This window comes from Mesoplodon densirostris, chromosome 1 (genome assembly GCF_025265405.1).
Source record: "Mesoplodon densirostris isolate mMesDen1 chromosome 1, mMesDen1 primary haplotype, whole genome shotgun sequence".
NCBI lineage: Eukaryota > Metazoa > Chordata > Mammalia > Artiodactyla > Ziphiidae > Mesoplodon > Mesoplodon densirostris.
Window position 1 is genome coordinate 172,326,776 of NC_082661.1, and position 20,295 is coordinate 172,347,070.

The window sequence follows — 20,295 nt, forward strand, 5'->3', positions numbered from 1 at the left end:
ATAAGTTTATTTTCCATGTCTGTGAGTCTGTTTCTGTTCTGTATATAGATTCATTTGTACTATTTTGTAGATTCCACATATAAGTGATATAGTATTTGCCTTTCTCTGTCTGACCTAACTAAGCATAATATTCTATAGGTCCATCCATGTTGCTGCAAATGGCAGTATTTCATTCTTTTTTATGGATAATATTCCATATATATATATATATATATATATATATATATATATATATACCCCACATCTTCTTAAGCCAGTTGTCTGTTGATGGGCAGTTAGGTTGCTTCCATGTCTTGGCTCTTGTAAATTGTGCTGATATGAACATTGGGGTGCATGTATCTTTTTTTTTTTTTTTTTTTCCCTGTACGCAGGCCTCTCACTGTTGTGGCCTCTCCCGTTGCGGAGCACAGGCTCCGGATGCGCAGGCTCAGCGGCCATGGCTCACGGGCCCAGCCGCTCCACGGCATGTGGGATCTTCCCGGACCGGAGCACGAACCTGTGTCCCCGGCATCGGCAGGCGGACTCTCAACCACTGTGCCACCAGGGAAGCCCGTATGTATCTTTTTGAATTAGAGTTTGGGTTTTTTTTTTTCCAGATCTGTGCCCAGGAGTGGGATCGCTGCATCATCTGGTAACTCTTTTAGTTTTTTAAGGAACCTCCATACTGTTCTCCATAGTGGCTGCACCAATTTACATTCCCACTAACAGTGAACAAGGGTTCCCTTTTCTCCACACCCTCTCTAGCATTTATTATTTGTAGACTTTTTGATGGTGGCCATTCTGACCAGTGTGAGGTGATACCTCATTGTGGTTTTGATTTGCATTTCCTGACAGCTCTTTTAAGGAAAGTGTTCCCATATTCCTAGAGTTGGGAACTCACTGTAGAGACAGTTACACCTGGAGCTTCTTTCTCCCGAAGGAAATGTTCCCGGGTTTGCAGAGGGAATTCCGCAGTCCTTGGTGATCATGTCTGATCCCAGATGGCCCTTGGGAATAGCTCCAATTCTCCTTCTTGTGTCCCACTGTGGGCTAACCAGGAGAAGCAAATCCCATGGATAAACTGGGTGACCTGCTGCTCCCTGGGATGGGTGTACAAATCGTCTCCATCATGGCCCCCAGGTTACTTTCTGTTGGTACAGCAAGAGTCTTGTTCAACAAACACAACTGAGGTATGAGTGCAGATGTCAAACTGGCTCCAAGAATTTATTTATACTTTCACTCTCCAGAATAGACCTCTCCCACTCTTTTCTTCTGCTCATGTGGTGCAGGTCTTGTACCTCTGCTTTAGGGAAGGCAGGTCTGATGGCAGCAGCTCCCCAGATACAGGAATATTGGTTTCCCACAGGTGGCCGCTCTCCTATTCACACTCCATCCTCCAAGGCAGGCTTCTCAACACTATTGGCATTGTGGACCAGATAATTCTTTGTTGTTGGAGGCTGTTCTGTGCATTGAGGTATGTTTAGCGGCTGTCCTGGGTTCTAACAACGAGGTACCAGTAACAACACCCCTCCCCACTAGATGTGACAACCACAAATGTCTCCAGACTTTGCTAAATGTCCCTGGTGGGGGGTTGGGAGTGGGGTGGCGAAATCACCCTGGTTGAGAACCACAGCTCTAGTGATGCCTGCTCAGGGTTCCCAGCACAGGTCACTCCACCTGTATTTGGGTCTTTGCTCATGTTCCTACCATCAGGGATGCTTCTCTCCACTCCAGAGAAGAAGCCACCTGATCCTCTTTCCACTGAAACTTTCTCTCCCAGGGATCCTTCCCTTACCTCCCATTCATGCCAGCATTCACACAGGACCTCTGCACGTTTCTATGGTAGCTTTGACCGTGTTAGAGTGGCCATTGCTTACGCATCTGTCTGAGCTCCTAGGGATCCAGGACAGGGTCCCTAGTCTAGTTTGTAGCCCCCGTGGCCAGCGGAGTACTTGGCACATAGCAGGAGCTCAGCTGAGCAGGAGCCATGTAGCCGACCGCAGACTCAGAGGTATATCCTCATTTGAGGGTTGGCACATCCTGGTCACTTAAGATGGTCACATATGAATTGGCCCCATGCTTTTGAAGTTGATTAAATAGCATGCAGTACTGTTTCTTGGGGGTAATAAAGTTCTCTTCTACTCTTGCTGAGGCAGTTCTTAACCCCCTTAATTCATGAAGTGCATTCTTCATGAATGCACTTCAGGGGGCCTGCAGAGCCACTGAAAGTTTTGTGTATAAGTGCAAACAGGCATTGATTTTTTTCCCCTCTGGGGGTGGGATCCCATAGTTTTCATCTATCTTCCAGATTTATCCATGAGTTAAAAACTGTTACAAAAGAAAACCTGTTACAACTAATTGCTTTAGCCAAAGAACCTAGAGCTAACAGTCTAAATACCTACTACTGGTTCAGCTGAGGGCTTTGGGAGACACAGGGATGCCCTAGAATCAGACTAGCTATGAAACAATGAGAGATGATTTCAGGGCTGAACTGCACAGTGCAGATTATCAGTGCAAAGGGGTTCTAGACAGGAGGATCAATTATGATGCCAAGTTCACTGGTGTCTGTGGAGGACACTGGGAAGGCCCATATGCTGTAGGGTTGTTGGTTTTCAGGTTCTTTGTTCCAAAACTTTTAGTGACTAGGAAGAAAAGTGGTTAATTATCATTATTTGTGATCGCTTCTTTAACATCGATTCATATATATCTAGAGAACCTGCTGTATACAAAGTTCTGGGTCTATTACTTGGAGAAAAAGTACGGCTTTTTTAGAGGAAAAAAAGCTTGGTTTCCCATTGGCTCTGCCATGTGGGAGCTTGGGGCTTTGGACAAATACTTCGCCTCTGAGTCTCAGAATTTCATTTGTAAAATGATGCTAATAAAATCTAGTCTTGTGGAACCCATCCTTGTGTCAGTCCCCTTCTATCAGAGAAATGCCCCTTCCCTACATTGGTCATGAGGTTTTCATTGGGGGTCTTGATTGTGATACCCCACGTCCCAGGCTAGGCAGACACTTGACTGATGCAGTCACATCACAGTGGCCTGTCCTCCTGAGCTCACTCGTGGGCTGGGAGTGGGGCTGCGACTCAAACTTAGCCAGGCAGAGCCCTTCCATGGGTTTTTTTTTTTTTTTTTTTTTTTCCCACTGGGAGCTCCATCTCGGTCCTTACTTTCCACTTAGACTGATTTAGATTGAGGTGGTTTTCTGTAACAAAGTACCTACATTGTGAGGTTTGTCAAAGAAATAGAAATAATATATGTAGAATAGTTAACAAGGTGCCTGGCATCTAGATACTAAAAATATGCATTTAAAAAAATAACAAAAAATAATGTTACAATTAAGAAGGATCTCTATTTACCCCATGTTTGAATTTGGGCTCCTGAAATGTGTTAGGTACACCCTTCTTTTGTGTCTTTGCTCACACAGTGTTCTCTGCTTGCAATGGCTGCCCCTCTTTACCCACCAAGACACTTATGTCAGTTCTACTTATTCTTATCTTAAAGTCTATTTTGTCTGATAATAAAACAGCCAAACTGCTTTCTTTTGGTTAGAATTTGTCTGCTGCGTCTTCCCCCAGTCCTTTACTTTCAGCTTTTCTGGATCTTCAAATTATAGATGTGTTTCTGGGAAATGGCACATTCCTAAATAATTTAAACCCACTCAGGTGATTGTTTCTTTTAATTGGTGGGTTGAATCTATTTACACTTACTGAAATTTCAGATCTGTATGAATACATTCTATCATTTTCTTTTATTATTTCTGTTTATCCTACCTTATGCTGCTCTCCCCCACCCCCTTTTCTACTTTCTTTATTTGCCTTTCATCCCTCTTTGATTTGGGAGCAATCCATTCCATTTTTATTCTTTCAGTGGTTACTCCTAAAATTTTAACATGTTCGCTTGACTTAATCTCAACTTGATTCATACCTCTAACCCTCTTACAGACAAATCTAAGTATCTTGATATGGTCAACCCTGCTGCACACTCTCTAACGTGTTATTGGGTCTGGTATTTTGGTTCCATCTTGTTTGGTCCTGCCCAAATTGGTCACTAATATTGCTGTGGTTGTTTTAGAAATTAGTGCGTGCAGACTATTACCCATGAGGTAGTCAATATCTTTGCTCATCAGCGTTTCTTCTTAATTCCTCCCTTCTGTGTTCCATTTCTTGCCCCCTGAAGTTCATCCTTCAGAAATTCTTTCAGGGAGAATCTGTTGGTGACAGATGCTTTCGGTTTTCATTTGTCTAAAAACATTTTATTTCAGCCTCATGGTTGAGTCACAGTGTAGTTGTGCATAGAGTTCTAGGTTGACAGTTATTTTCATTCAGTCCTTTGAAGATGCTGTTCTGCTGTCCCTGGGTTCAGTTTTGCTGTTGAGAAGTCTGCTAATTGTCATTCCTCCATAGGTAATTTCTCTTTTCTCTCTTGTTGCTTTTCATATTTTACTCTTTGACGTTGGTGAATTATGGTTTCTCTACAAAGCATCTATAGGGTTTGGTTTTTAATTTATCCTGACCAGAACTTGTGCTTCCTGAATTTATGAAGTCTTGTTTTTCATCAGTTCTCAGCCATTATCTCTTTGAATATTATCTCTCCTTATTCTCCATGATCGTTTTCTGGAACTCTCACTAGATACCATATGATAGACATTCTCCTTCTATCTGCTCTGCCCGCCAAGTCAGTGCTCTTATTTCTGTCTTTTTCTTTTTGTGTACTGCATTCTGGGTGTGTTTCTCAGGTCTATTTTTATTTGCCTAATTCTTATAGTCCAACCGAGTCTAATTTGCTATTTATCCTAATCACTGAGTTTCAAAATTTCAGTGGCTATTAAATATTTTTTCCATAAATTCTTTTTGGTTCTTTTCCAAATCTGCTTTTTTGTTCCATTGCATTTTTTCAGTTTTTCTATTTTGTTCTTTTATACCTTTAATAATTTTTAAAATTAATTTTTATTGGAGTATTGTTGCTTTACAATGTTGTGTTAGTTTCTGCTGTACAGCAAACTGAATCAGCTGTACGTATACATATATCCTCTCATTTTTGGATTTCCTTCCCATTTAGGTCACCACAGAGCATAGAGTAGGTTTCCCTGTGCTATACAGTACATTCTCATTAGTTATCTATTTTATACATAGCAGTGTATATATGTCAATCCCAATCTCCCAATTCATTCCACCACCACTTCCTCCCTTGGTATCCATACATTTGTTCTCTACGTCTGTGTCTCTATTTCTGCTTTGCACATAGGTTCATCTGTACCATTTATACCTTTAATAATTTAAAATAACTAATTTTATATTCTCTCTTATTATTCATTTACCAGAAGTTCTTGACAGCCCTAGCTGATCTTGCTTTCCTTTTATCTATTGACATTTGCCCCTGATGTGATTGTTTTTTCATGGGTTTTGAGATTTTGGATTGTGAATTCCTATTCAATGAAGCTTTATCTTTGGGAATCCTTCTCATTTTGAGTTGAGGATGTGTGTCTTCTTTTACAAATTTTTTTTATTCTGGTCAATTAGTAAGCTTTAACGTGTATACCAGATGTCCAACAAAGTCTTGTCTTTGTTGATCATATGGACAACTTACAAAAAGATGAATAAATCTCCTTATCGCCCCCCTCCTTTTACTGGGAGCGGACCTGTTTCTCTTCCACATTCCCTCTAAGCATTTTTGCTTATGAATCTGAGATTTTCACTGTTGTTGAGACATACATTCGTGGGACAAGAGAATGTGGCTGGCCTCAGGAGAAGAGAAATGAGCAAAAGTTCTGGAAAGGGGGAAAAGAGGATGGAACAATCCGTCAGTCGCAGGAAGAGAGAAAACATTGAGCAGGAAACCAAGAGGAGTAAACAAGACTACCGTAATCTCTGGGTTGAGAGAGGGAAGCAAAGACAAGGGTAGTATGCTAACACATATATATGGAATCTAAAAGAAAATGGTTCTGATGAACCTAGGGGCAGGACAGGAATAAAGACTCAGACGTAGAGAATGGACTTGAGGACATGGGGGAAAGGGGAAGCTGGGATGAAGCGAGAGAGTGGCCCTGACATATATACACTACCAAATGTAAATTAGATAGCTAGTGGGAAGCAGCCGCACAGCACAGGGAGATCAGCTCGGTGCTTTGTGACCACCTAGAGGGGTGGGATAGGGAAGGTGGGAGAGAGACGCAAAAGGGAGGGGGTATGGGGATGTATGTATACATATAGCTGATTCACTTTGTTATACAGCAGAAACTAACACACCATTGTAAAGCAATTATACTCCAGTGAAGACGTTGAGAAAAAAAAAAGACAAGGGTAACATGGCAAGGGACCAAAGAGGGGGGCAAGTATCTCATTGTGTGGAGGATAAGAACTTGGAGAAAGTGGGAAGAGCTATATACCCATGTTTCTGCTTTTATTAATGATAGCAGAGCACAGCAAAAAGCCAAGAGTTAACCATGTGCCAGGGACTGTGCTAAGAGCGTTATCTGGATTCTTTCCTTTGATCCTCATAGCAACTCATTGAGGAGGCACTTCTATTCTCCCTAATACACAGATGAGGACACTGAAATTCAAGAAGCTAAGAAGCGTAACCCACACCCCACAGCCAGAGAGAGGAGCAGAGATGAAATTTGAACCCAGCTCTGTCCAGCTCCAGAGCAGGAACATGTAGGCACGTCAGGGCTGAGCTAGCACTTGCACTGGGTTATGATTCAAAATGCTTTAATATAGGTGGTAGCTCCTCCAGGGAGCCCACATGCGGTGGTAGGGAGAGCTGCTGAGGAGGGGGAGACCCCGTTTATGGAAAGAAGAGCACAAAGCACATGGCACGTGGGGGGTGCTTAATAAATATTTGCCTAATAAACAACTAGGTTTTTTCCTTTGTAGAATTGGGGAGCTGAGTCCTGGGGCAGTGGAAAAAGATGTGTTAGGTTGAGATGCTTTCCTCCCCGGCTCCTCCCTTGGCTTTAAAGTCCTCCTCTTTTAAAGTCCCCTGGAGAGACCAGTGTCCTGGTCACTTTTCCTGAGGAGGCTGGGCTGGATGAGATTTTTTTTTTTTTTTTTTTTTGTGGTACGCGGGCCTCTCACTGCTGTGGCCTCTCCCGTTGCGGAGCACAGGGCTCCGGATGCGCAGGCTCAGCGGCCATGGCTCACGGGCCCAGCCGCTCCGCGGCATGTGGGATCCTCCCGGACCGGAGCACGAACCCGTGTCCCCTGCATCGGCAGGCGGACTCTCAACCACTGTGCCACCAGGGAAGCCCCTGGATGGGATTTTTGAGAAGCGTGTCATACTGCAGCTGACACGGTGATGAGGAGCTGCTGCCTGGCCGTTTGGACCCTCTCTTGGCTGGGTGACAGTTTCTAGCTATCAATCGTGCTCAGTCCTATGATTATCAGTCTCCATCTTGGTGGCGAGAAGAGACCACATAATGAAGGGATTCCTCCCTTGTCCCCATCTCCTGCACACAGAGCCCAGGCTCAGCCCCGACCAGTGCAGACCCCGAGTCTTTCGGGTTGGAACGTCCAAGCTGTAGGGTCTCCCCAGACCAGTGCTTTGCAGGTAGGCCCAGCATCTCAAGTATTTATTCTCCTGGGAAAGGAGAAAACCCAGAGTGATGGGAGTTAGGAGGGTGGGGGATAGTGGGAAGGTGCACTGCCAGGAATTTGCCACCGGGATTCTGTGTCTTTCCTTTAGAAGGGAAACGATTTGTTTCTTACTGCAGAAGCTTCAGAGCCCCCTTATACTACAGCTGCAAGCTGTCTGCTTTGCCAGGGAAGCGGAGCACCCAGAAGAGGCCACCAACTGGGCAACTGTGTGTCCCTTTGTCTTCCTTGTATCTCTGGTCTCCTTATTGTCCTTCCTTCCTTCCCCCCTCCCTCCCTCCCTCCCTCTTTGCATCTTTCTCTCTCTCTGTTCCCATCTCTCTCCCTCTCCTTCTCTGCTCTCCCAGGCCCTCTCCCATGCCTCACACTTTGCTTTCTGTGAACTTTTCCATTGCTCCATCCACCTCCCGACACCTTCTTTCTCTCCAAAGGCACAGCACGGCGCCAAGTTCTCCCTCCTCTCTCGCCCCAGCATGCCCTGAGAAGGTCCTGGCTTGCCTGAAGCCCCAGGGCTCAGACCACAGAGGTCCTTCAAAGTTCCCTTCTGTTTTACATTTGGTAGTGTATATATGTCCATGCCACTCCCTCACTTTGTCACAGCTTACCCTTCCCCAGCCGCATAGCACAGGGAGATCAGCTTGGTGCTTTGTGACCACCTAGAGGGGTGGGATAGGGAGGGTGGGAGGGAGGGAGACGCAAGAGGGAAGAGATATGGGAACATATGTATATGTATAACTAATTCACTTTGTTATAAAGCAGAAAGTAACACACCATTGTAAAACAATTATACTCCAATAAAGATGTTAAAAAAAAAAAGAAAGAAAGAAAGAAAAAAAAAAGCTCCCTTCTGGGCTTCAGGCTTCATCCGGGCTCCAGGGAGAGGCCAAGGAGCTGGGCTGCCAGATGCACCTGCTGAGTTTAAAGTCCCCCACTGGGGAGCTTTTCCTGGGCTACCTTGGATGCCTGGCCCCTGCAGGGTGCCCAGAGGCCCCGATACTGTGGGGAAGAACTCCCTGGGTGCCTGCTATCAGCCCAGGGGACTTCCGAGGCCCTCTGTGCTGACCCACCGTGGGGGCTCCCTTGGCAGTGGGCTCCCAATGGAGCAAAGGGCCCCATGGGGCTCAGAGACCCAGATCAGCATTTTAAAGAAAGGTCAGCCAGAAGGGATTTCTGAGACCTGCTGGGAACAGAGGGGATGATGGCCAGGGAAGTTCACCAGCCCCAGGCCCCCAGCAGGCCCATCTGCTGCCCAGGTGGCATTTGAGAGGGCAGGAAAGGCACAGATAAGAACGGGGGAGAGTTGGACTGCAACTTCGGCTCAGTCACTGGTGAGCAAAGATTTGGGCAGGTTATATAATATTTCCAAACCTCACTTTCCTCCCTTTCAAAAGAAAAAGTCAGAGAAAATGATCCTTAGAGTCCTTCCAGCTCTAAAGTTAGGATGGTCCCAGGAGGGGCTGAGGGCTGGTTTACCACGAGGCTGACGTTGTCCACTGACCCCAGGAAGGCTTTGGAACAAATACCAGCTCTGTGTGTGACTCTGGATGAGGGGGGTACATAACCTATTTGAGCCTCAGTTTCTACATCTGTATAGTGAGGGTAATACCTACTTGTGGAATCCTGTTAGAATTAAACCAAGAAGGAAAACACAGCATTTCTCGAAGGATGAGCTGTGCAGCCCCAGGTGGTATACAGGCTGACTTTAGCTCATCCTCCATCCTGGCACTCAATGACAAAGTCAGGCCCTCCTCAATCCTTTCTCAAACCCAGTTGTCACGGAGATAGTTGGAGTGACTGCAACACATCAATATCACTCCGTTTAGCAAAGGGAGTCCAGGCCTCAGGGTGAGGGCTGGCTGTTGCCAACATCAAGTTCGGACTTGATAACATCGTTTTTATTTATTATGTCTGTTTTTACAGACATAATATTCTATTTATTATTTATTTCTATGTTTGTATTTTATCTTATTTATTTTAATTTTATTTCTTATTATTTATTTACCTTCTGTGCATAGCAATGCTGGTTTCCACGAAGGTAGTGTTATAGAATATCCTTTTGATATAAATTTGAGTAAGTAAAAGCAATCAATTGGAGACCAATATTAAGTAATAGTACAGGCAGCATGATGATATGGTAAAAGTTGTGAAGGCGACATAAAGAATTGGGGGAGGGGCTTCCCTGGTGGCGCAGTGGTTGAGAGTCTGCCTGCCGATGCAGGGGACACGGAATTGGGGGAAATGTTTGCATTAAATCTGGGGACATGTCAAGTGCTTCCTATGGTACCTGACCTCTTTAGTGGGTAATCATGACTATTCCTGCCCTTGAAGGAAGGGCATGTACTGCCACATGCCATTTCTCTGCCTGTCACCTCAGCTCCCAGGTGGTGCTGATGACATCGTCTCCCCAGAATGAGCCTTCTGGACATTGCAGTGTGGGGATAAATCCTGTTCAGTCTTTAGATTGGTTCTGATTCAAATGGTCTCTCCCACTGAGTTTAATGGGAAGTCATTTCAATAGGTCACCAGATTATGAACCACTGAATTTCTACACTAATGATAAAGGGGTTGGAATTCCCACTTGAGCCATTGTACTTTAACCAGAACATGTATTACCTTCTGAAGAAAATGCCACTCATGCATATCAGCCAGTATGTCTCAGCATAGTGTCACCAAGACAGATCTTGACAGAAGAGTCAGGAGCAAGTGAAATCAAAAGCTGTTAAGTCCATGACTATCCATCACCCAGGGAGTTCCCAGAATGGTTAGGACAACGTGTGCGTTACTTTGTTCAACTCACAGCTTTCAATTTTGTTACAAGGAGGGAAGAACAAAATGAGATTTACAGATAAGCAAAGGGATGTTTCTGTAAGCCTGCAATCCGGCACAGCGACTTGCAGGGAATGCATTTAGCACAGCATCCTGGGGGTCCCCCCGGGGCTTTCTGAATGCAAAGACTCAGCCATGTGCCCCGGGGTATCTGCCTCTAACAGTCTGCTCTGTCCCAGCTGCATAGTGCAAGGGATGCATACTTTTTGCATAGTGCATACTTTCTAGAAATATCTAAAGTGTCCAAAGTTTGTGCTCATATAAGCCTATGTCAGAGGCCACCAGGGAGGAGGAGCTGGTGGGGCACTCAACGGATGCCGCCAAACAGCTTCAGCACCTGGAGGAACCAGAGGTCACTGCTCTCTGTGTTTGGACTTGTAGGCAGTGGCACAGCACTCTCTCTGGATTAGTAGGACAACTGTGCAGAATTCCCCTTGGTGGCAGACTCAAGGACTCAGCTTGAAACACGGCAAGCTCCTTCCATAAAGACTTGTAATGAATTTTCCTCTTGAACTCAGCCACCAGTTTTTGGAGCTGTGTTTCCTTAATGGCTTATTCTTCTGCGACTCCCAGGATATTGCTGGATTGGAATTTTGTCTTATTTTGTTTGTTTTTGCAAAAATATTGCAAAAGCAGAATTTCTTGGTTTCACACAGGTAGCCTTAACTCTCATTAAAATACCATGGTTTATAATTTGTTAAGCCATTAAATTATTATCTCATCTTTGGGAAGCAGGAAGCTTGGCAACTGTGGGATAGATACTAAAGTCAAAGAAGGGATGTGACTTCAAGGGGGGCCAATTGTCAGTGTGAAACAAAGTGACCCTGCTCTGGATAATGTTACGCCAAAAGCAGACACCAACAGTATAAGTCAAAATTAGAAGTCAGTGAAACCCACAGAGACGTCTGACTTTTGACTCATCTCTCCTTATTCTCCTTATTCTCAAGAGGGTTTGTAAGTGGCAGGGATGGCCTCAGCATTGTCCTTTTTTGCAAAAGTGGCAAGAGCTTCTAGGCAGAGGCAGGATTAAACCCCTTGATTCATCTGCACAGTCCATCCCGTTTATTTTTATATATTTTTTCTTTTCTTCTTTTTTTCTTTTGGCTGCACCGCACAGCATGCGGGATCTTAGTTCCCCGACCAGGGATCGAACCCATGTCCCCTCCAGTGGAAGCACAGTCTTAACTACAGGCCCCCAGGGAAGTCCCTCCATCCCTTTTATAATGTAGTCAGTCGAGTACCTTGGAGCACGAGGGATGAGGAGTTGAGTTCTAGACTGCCCAGGTCTTTTTTTTTTTTTTTTGTAGTACGCGGGCCTCTCACTGCTGTGGCCTCTCCCGCTGCGGAGCACAGGCTCCGGACGCTCAGGCCCAGCGGCCATGGCTCACAGGCCCAGCCGCTCCGCGGCATGTGGGATCCTCCCAGACCGGGGCACGAACCCGCGTCCCCTGCATCGGCAGGCGGACTCTCAACCACTGCGCCACCAGGGAAGCCCCTGCCCAGATCTTGAACCAGAGCTTTCGCAATGATCAAATCAGGGACCTTCTAAGAAAAGAATGAGAAAGTCTATTGGTCTGGGAGTCAGAAGAACAAGTGAGGAGTACCGAGGAGAACCTCTTTCCTTTGGTGCCTTCTTTTCCCACCGTGAAAATGGGTGGATGAATTTTTGCCCTGCCTACCTCCCAGAGGCAAGGTCCACAGTACTGATGTCCTGATGGGGTGACATTGCTCACAGAGATGAAAGGGAGGCGGGAATTTCCAGAAGTCTGATGGGATGGAAGTGGAAGATGAATTCTAAGCAGGGCATGGTACGTGAGTTGGGCCTACTTTGACCCAGCCATGGATGTATCAATAGTTTAGGGAAATGAAGGCTACATTCTTTCAGTTTGTATCTTGGCTGGCATTGGGAACAATGACTGAGAAAGATATGGTGGGACCACAGACACTATTTTCCCCAGAACTGTTGGCTTTCATGTGTGAGAAAAGGGGAGAATTTTCTGTGGGTGCCATGTCCTGGCTCCCAAATTCTTCACTCGGAATTGGCTGATATGAGGTCCCTGATATAGGGCAAGGCTGGGAAGTAGCCCACAGGCAGGTTGGCTTGGACATGCACCCTCTCTAGAGGACAGGTGCTGGGGCTAGGAGTAAGAATGTCTGTGGAAATCTTCAGGGCATCTTTTTGACTAATATAAATCACTGACACAGGTTTGGGACTTATTTAATAAGTTTTGGAATAACCTAAGTGTCAGCAGTATGCCATCTAATAGAATATTATTCAATTATTAAAAAAAAAGTATCTGTGATATTTAATGACATGGAGGAAAATGCTTACAGTGTAATGTGAAGGGAAAGTAGAATAAAAATTAGATGTTCAGTCTAACCCTAATTTTGCAAAAATACACACTCAAGAAAACACACGAAAGAAATATATAAAAATATCAATAATGGTGGGAGTTCCCTGGTGGCTCAGTGGTTAAGAATCCACCTGCCAATGCAGGGGACACAGGTTCGATCCCTGGTCCAGGAAGATCCCACATGCCTGTGCGCCGCAACTACGGAGCCTGGGCTCTAAAGCCCGTGCTCTGCAACAGGAGAAGCCACCCTAATGAGAAGCCCTCACACCGCAATGAAGAGTAGCCCTTGCTCGCCGCAACTAGAGAAAGTCCATGAGCAGCAACAAAGACCCAACGCAGCCAAAAATAAATAAATTTATATAAAAATATTAATAATGGTTATCTGTTAATGGTGAGGTTCTAGGTGGCTTTTTTTTAAACAACTGAAAATAATAAGTTCCTTTATTAAGAAATATACTTTGGCTGCTGTTCCAAACCACAATATAACAGTGACAAAGTGACAGTGTTTTCCCCTCTCACTTAATAGGGTGAGCTAAACAACCATGGGCTGATGTCCTAGCTCTTTGGTGTTTGGGGGACCAGACTCCTTCTATCTGTTGCGTGCTAAAGAGGCAGTTATTCAACCTCATGAACTAAGATCACTTCCATATTCCAGCCAGTGGGGAGAAGAGATGGGAAATAGGGGAAATGTCTCTTCTTTTTAACCGTACAACCTATAGAGTGCATGTAGTATCTGTTCAGATTCCACTGGCTAAAATGTAGTCACATGGTCCACTCCCACTGCAAGGGAAACTGAGAAATATAGGTTTTTTTTCCCCAAATTAAAGATGGGTTGATAGGGTATAAGGTCAACAGATAAAAGGCAATTATATTTGTATATATCTAGGTGATTTTTTTTTTGCGGTATGTGGGCCTCTCACTGTTTTGGCCTCTCCCGCCGCGGAGCACAGGCTCCGGACGTGCAGGTTCAGCGGCCATGGCTCACGGGCCCAGCCGCTCCGTGGCATGTGGGATCCTCCCGGACCGGGGCACGAACCCGTGTCCCCTGCATCGGCAGGCGGACCCCCAACCACTGCGCCACCAGGGAAGCCCTCTAGGTGATTTTTATACTCTTTTATGAAACTTTATGAGTCTGAATTATTCTTATAAGTAGAAAAAGATATTTATAGTAAACAAACCCCTCAAAGCTTGCTCTCTGAGTCCCTCTCTCCATCCTGGGGACAAGTGCTCCCTTCTGGTACTCAAAGGCCCTTGAGCATGGTTTCAAGGGATGTGCTGCAGTGGTCTTCTTCTTTTGTTATAAATCACAAAGAGGTAAATTTCTCCAAAGGTACAGTCTCTCGTGAAAACTCGACAGACCTAAGCCTCAGTTTCCTTGCCAGTAAATGGGAGAATAGCTACTGCCCTTTCTGACACTACAAAGAGATTATAAAGACTAGGGTAAGGAAAGTGAGAGTACTACTAGCCGTTCAGAAGATAACACAGTGGTAATTTAAGGAGTGTTAGGTTACCAATAGTAGTTATAGCTTAGAAGATCTGACATCAAATCATGGTAACAACGTGAACCCTGTTAGCGCCTTTATCACAACAGTGTATATGCTAGTAGGACTGACAACTGGATAATTAATATTATTGTGGTTGTAGGTTTTTACAGCAGAGTTTTCTCTTTGGAATTTTCATATCTCAAATTTCTGTTTTAATAAGCCCCTTTTTTGAATTCACAAAATAATGTCATGTGCCAAGAAGAACCACCAGAGGGCGCTAAATCACTTACAGAGTTCACCTGGCTTCTTTAGAGCGGAATCACCCAGATTTATGTCAAGAGTATGGGAAGTAGATCCAGGCCTGAAAAAAATGAAATCTATATACGTTAATTGTGATGTTGGGCCGACATTTAAGTAAATAAGCTTCTTTGTTCTCCTTGGCTATTACTTCAGTCTCTCTGCCTTTTTAGTTTGTGTGTTCATGCACTTTTATTTATTTCTTTTTAATTGGTTGGGATTGTTCAGAGTAGAATAATTTAGAAACGTGAAACCCCAGTTTTCTGTGATGGCTGCCATAGGCACATGTTGACATGATAAAGAGGCTGCCCTCCTCACTGAGAAGCTTATAAATGTGACTAGAAATAAATAAGTGGCTTGTATTGTTTTCAGAACGGGGGAGGTTGGAATTTGTACTTTCGTAAAGACTTTCAGTTCTTGTGCAATGGCTCTCAATTCCCAGCCTGCAGACACACCTACAAGATGTGAAATGCACTGGAGCAATTTGTAGGTGCTTCTCTGTAGCCTTCACATTCCCAAAGCCATCCCAGGGAGTGGGAAGGTGGGGAGTGGGCGTGCGTGTCAGGGTTCTGAGGGCCCACCGGCCTGGAGCTGCTTTGTAATGCCCTGGAGTCTGTTCGCACCCAGCTGTCTGTGGGTCCACATGGCCTGCTAAGTAACGGCTGTAGCAGAAGGCAGAGGCACTGGGCTTCAGTTCTCATCCCAACTGAGGGGCCCCATGGGGTGCAGGACAGCAGTGTGGGTCAGGGAGCGACAATCTTGCCTGTACCCATCTCCCCCGCTACACAAACACAGTGACTGGCTTGTGTGTGGGGGTGGTCAGAAGCTCTGATCTGTGTTTGGCTGTTTGTTTTTGGATCACAGTAATTACAAAGAAGATCTGTATGTTTTCTTTTTCAACCTTACAAACAATCCTTTGAGGTAGGCAGGGCAGTTGTTATTTTTATTCCAATTTACAAATGAGAAAGCACAATGAATGAAGTGGTACCTAAGGTTCCCTTTGAGGCCTAAATTGGTGAGGTCAGGTGCCAGGTTTTCTGAAGTCTGTGGTTGGTAAGGAAGTAGCAGGAGAGCTGGGCCATGGCCTGATGAGGTCTATTTCTGGTGGGTGGTGGTGAATGGTGGCTACTCTCTCATTTGGTGCCCACCAGTCAGGAGGTGGTGAGGGCTGGGGATTGTAGGAATAGTAGTTTCTTGACTTTGATGGTGAGGGTCTCTGAGAATCCTGACTAAGCCTCATTTTTGTGTAACATGGAAGTTGCTACAAGCTTCAGTCAGCACAGGGACGAGTGATGAAGAGAGCAGTGGAGATGATGTCTCAGGGGCCTCCCAGAACCTCTGGAAGAATGATGAGATGATGAAGGTGATGATGGAGGAGAAACACAGCTGGGGATTCTGCAGTTGGGGCGATAGAAGTCACAGCAGTCAGTGGCCTCTTGCTACTAGCCCCCGGACTGGTGCCTGAAGGGAACCCAGGCTGTGTGGAAAGTCCAGGAAAGCCTGGAGGGCATTCAATGGTTTGTGGAAGCTCAATTATATGGGGGGAGTGAATCCATTCTGGGGGTTTCATATCCCACTGGGGAGACAGTCCTATCCTTTGCTGCTCTTTTCGTGTTACGGGTGTTTTGTTTTTAAATTTCAAATCTAAAATGTAAGGAAAGTCCTTAACTTTCCTGGCATATGCTGAGACCCAAAGGCAGCAAAGTACAGCCATTTAGAAGGCTAATAAACCAAGGAACCACAGGGCCTCAGCCACCTTCTTGCACATCCCCCGAGCACTTCTGGGGCTGATCCCCCCCAACCCAGCGCTGGAAAGGACCCAGGGCCTCTGCATGCATGGGGCTGTTGTGGCAGGGATGTGCTCAGAGTGGTTTCTGAACATGGAGGGAGGACCAGGCTGCGGGTACCATGTGGGTGAGAGACAATTTCACTTTCTGGAAAATATTGTCTGGAGCTCCCTTTTACATACTGCTTTTGAGGACCAAACACTTAAGCACTCTTACCTCATTCCATTTCCCCTTTGACTTTGTCCTTGACTGTACTAATGGATGTGTGTCCTGAGCCCAATGAATGTACTATGAATCAAGCAGGAGAAGGAAGCTTCAGACATCCCCTTGAGCCTCTCTGCCCAGCTTGGCCTCCCTTGCCCCATCCTCCCTTGCATCCTAGGGCCTCCAAGGGCAAGGGGAGGGGCTGAACTGTGGCTCAGGCAGAAACAGCACAGGCCTATACAGTGAAGGATGCTAACTTGGCCTTCACCACAGAAAGGCCTGAAAGCAACCCAAGAATTCCAATTAGGCTTAAACTAATGAGCTGGAAACTTTGGGGAGACCACTGTGGGCAATGAGGGGAGAATGTGATCATCTTCCTTTTAATTAGTGCTGGAAAAACTTGTGGTCCAGCTGGTAGCATAAGGAAGGGGAGTGTCCAGAGGGAGCAAAGGTTCAGAGTATCAGAAGGGGGATTTCCCCTGGTGGTTAGGGAGAGGCTGCTGAACAAACCCAGACACCTTCTTCACCTCTAAGTGGGGAGGACAGAAGACCCTAAGTGGGGAAAGGTGGGCTTTAATGGAGCTTGGAGCTGCCCTTCTCACACGATGGAGTCTGAGGCTGAATAAAAGGGGAGTAACATTAGGGAACTCTGTTGTCTATAGGAGCTTTCACTGTCCCTGAGGTCAGGTCTGCCCTGCCCATCTTTGCCTACTCTCTTAGGCAGCCTCTGTCGCTTAATAAGGAAAAGGCAGAAAAACCACCTGCTGCTGTCAAAGGCCACAGACCACCTGCCAGGCCCCTGCATGGCCCTGCTTTCCAGAACACAGGGGGCACTGGGGCACCTAGGAAGGCGACAGGGAAGAGCGACAGGGGTTGGTAGGGGTCGAACGAGGGTGTGTATCCTGGAGAAGGGTCCTCCTCACTCCCGAAGCCCGAGGAGCTTGGGGGCGTCCGGCCTGTGCAATCAACAGCTGGTCACTTCTCCCCTCCCCACTGGGGGCTCCCTTGGGGAAAATGGCCTGCCACGGGCGCCCGGCCATCCTCCTCGGGTCCCCCAGGGCGCTCGGCTGGGGTCGCAGCACCTTGGAGAGAGGTGTCGGGTCCCGCACCTGGATTTGGGGCTCTCTACCTTTCGCACTGCGGCTCAGGGGTGCGTGGTAGGCCGTCGCCAAGGGGTCTGCCGGCCCCCTGCCCAGCTCGGAGCCGAGGCGAGCCAGCGCGGCGAACCTCCTCCCCTCCCGTTCGGGCGGCCTGAGCCCGCGCCCGCTCCAGTTGCTGCAGCTGCTGTTGCTGGCGGTTGCGGGGAGCGCGGGGCGCGCGCAAGAGAGGCTCGGGCGGCGAGGACGGGGACGAGGAGGAGCCTGAGGAAGCGGGGAGGAAGATCGAGCGAAGGCCGAGGAGGCTCAGCGGCGTGGCGGCGCGGCTCGGGGATCCCGGGAACATGGGCTAGCGGCGGCGGCGGCGGCGGCGGGCAGGGCCGGGCGCGGTGAACCTGCCGGGGCCCGGCGCACACCGGGGCGGCGAGCGGGAGCCGAGCGCAGCCGGGAGAGGAGGGCTGGCGCGGGGGCGCCCGGGAGGGGGCTGATGAGACAATATTAACGAGTCGCCGCCTAATAAGCCCATAGCGGCGGGCTAGCGGCGCGGGCTGCGTGCGGGGAGGGGTCCCGGGCCGGAACGCGGCGCAAACGCGTGGCGCACCGCGGGCGGGCGGCGCGGCGCGACGCGGAGGGCAACCGGGCCGGCGCGCAGAGCCGGGGCGGGCCCGGGGGCGGCCCGCGGCTCCCCCTCGTTCTCGGCGCTCTGGGCCCGCGCAGCCCGGGGCTAGCGGGGCTTGGGCCGGGGAGGGGAGCTGCCCGCGCGCTCCGTCCCCCTCCCCCCTGGGCGGGCGGGCCGGCGGCCGGGGGGAGGGCGGGCGGCGGCGGCGGCCCGCTGTATATATCTCCGCGCACCCCGCCAGGTCGCGCACAGCTCCCCGAGCCCAGGCGCCTCCCCGCCCCCTCCCCGCGCTCCGCGGCGGCGGCGGCGGCAGCAGTAGCAGCAATATGGCTGTTGATGGGTGTTCGGGGTGGCGCTGGCGGCGGGAGGAGCTCCCCCGAGCCCCTGCGCCGGCTGCCCGTTGCTAGCTATGGCAAATGGTGGCGGCGGCGGCGGCAGCAGCGACGGCGGCGGCGGCGGCGGAGGCAGCACTCTTAGAATGAGTAGCAATATCCACGCGAACCTTCTCAGCCTAGACGCGTCCTCCTCCTCCTCCTCTTCCTCCTCCTCTTCTTCCTCCTCCTCCTCTTCCTCCTCGTCCTCGGTCCACGAGCCCAAGATGGATGCGCTCATCATCCCGGTGACCATGGAGGTGCCCTGCGACAGCCGGGGCCAGCGCATGTGGTGGGCTTTCCTGGCCTCCTCCATGGTGACTTTCTTCGGGGGCCTCTTCATCATCTTGCTCTGGCGGACGCTCAAGTACCTGTGGACCGTTTGCTGCCACTGCGGGGGCAAGACGAAGGTAACGCGCGCCCCGGCGCCTCCCCCCTGCGCCAGCCCCGCCGCTTCTCGGCGTCCCCTGCAGCCCACCTCCTCGCTTCTCACAGCGCAGTGCCTCCATCCCTGCCTGCCTTCCGCTCGCCGCCTTCCCTTCCCTCCTCTCTCCTGGCGGCCGCCTGTTGGGGCTTCGGGCGGCGCGCCGGGGGTGAGGAGTTGCCCCCAACCGGTGCGCTCCGGGACGCGGACGCCCAATCCCGTCCCCTTGTTTATTGTAGGGTTGTTTGTGGCTGCGGCTGGGGCCGGGGTGGGAGGTAGGGAGAGACGACTCGGCGGGCACCGAGCAAGCTGGGGGCCGCTCGGTGCGCGTTCCGCGCGGTTCACCTGCCCGGGCTCGGCTCCTTGTGGTGGGCGAGGGGGAGCACGTCAGCCCGCACTTTAGAAACCTGTTGGGGAGATGAGTTCGTAAAATCAGAAGAGCAGGAAAATCCTTTGAGAAAGGGAGGACATCTTTTGGACTAGGGAATCCCAGGAGAGGAACATGACCAGAGGACGTGCGGGGGACCTGGAGGGGCGAGAGAAAGTTGGGGAGATGCATCCCAGTTTTGGAGGCAACCCGCGGATGCTGCCACTTTAGGAATGTGGCGAGGTCGCAAAACTGATGTCCCCTCCCTCTCCGACTCTTGGAGCAGACCCCCACCCCCACCGCAAGTTCTTCGGCATCTGTATTCTCGCCCCCCTGCCACCGCCTTCAGGTCCCCGGAAATGCCCCCGGCAGCGTGGAGCTAGAGCGGGAGGTCCGCCCGAGAGCCCGCCGAGGCTGAGGTTTTCACGCGAGCCTCCTCCCCGATGCTTTTAAGGTGGCTGGATGTCGGCTTTAAACTATTCCTGGCGCAGAGACGCCCACCAGCACCGAGGCTCACTACACCTTATGTATGGTTGCTAGGCTGACTGCCTGGTCTGTCGCCGTCGTGTCCCTAGAGATGTTCTCTCCCCCCCCACCCCCCCACCCCCCCACTGGCTGAAGGTGAGAGGTGGCGGGCAGTTTTTCATAGAAAACTGCAGGATAAAAAAGAAAGAACTGGAAAAAAGAGTGACCAAGCTGTTTTCTGTTTGACTAATTTTTAACCTAGGGGACTAACCAGCGCCAGCATTTTCAGAGGGAGGGAAGCTCAAAGAGAGATAGGGAACAGTGCAAGACCGTGTCACATCTCGGTGGGAATGCTCACACCTTTTCTAATAAAGTTAATCCGAGGACACCTCAAACTTCCACGGGGCACAGCAACTTGTAGCAGCCTCA

General features: G+C 48.8%; 1 protein-coding gene across 3 annotated transcripts in view; it reads left to right on the forward strand.

The window, feature by feature from the left end:
* The first annotated feature begins 18,480 nt into the window (after positions 1-18,480).
* KCNMA1 (potassium calcium-activated channel subfamily M alpha 1) overlaps positions 18,481-20,295 on the forward strand; it is a 748,255-nt gene continuing 746,440 nt past the window's right edge. For all 3 annotated transcript variants that reach the window (XM_060111611.1, XM_060111630.1, XM_060111620.1), the window contains exon 1: positions 18,481-19,020. In XM_060111611.1, the coding sequence (XP_059967594.1) occupies positions 18,649-19,020 (372 nt within the window). In that variant the 5' untranslated portion in view covers positions 18,481-18,648. The remainder of the gene's footprint in view (positions 19,021-20,295) is intronic.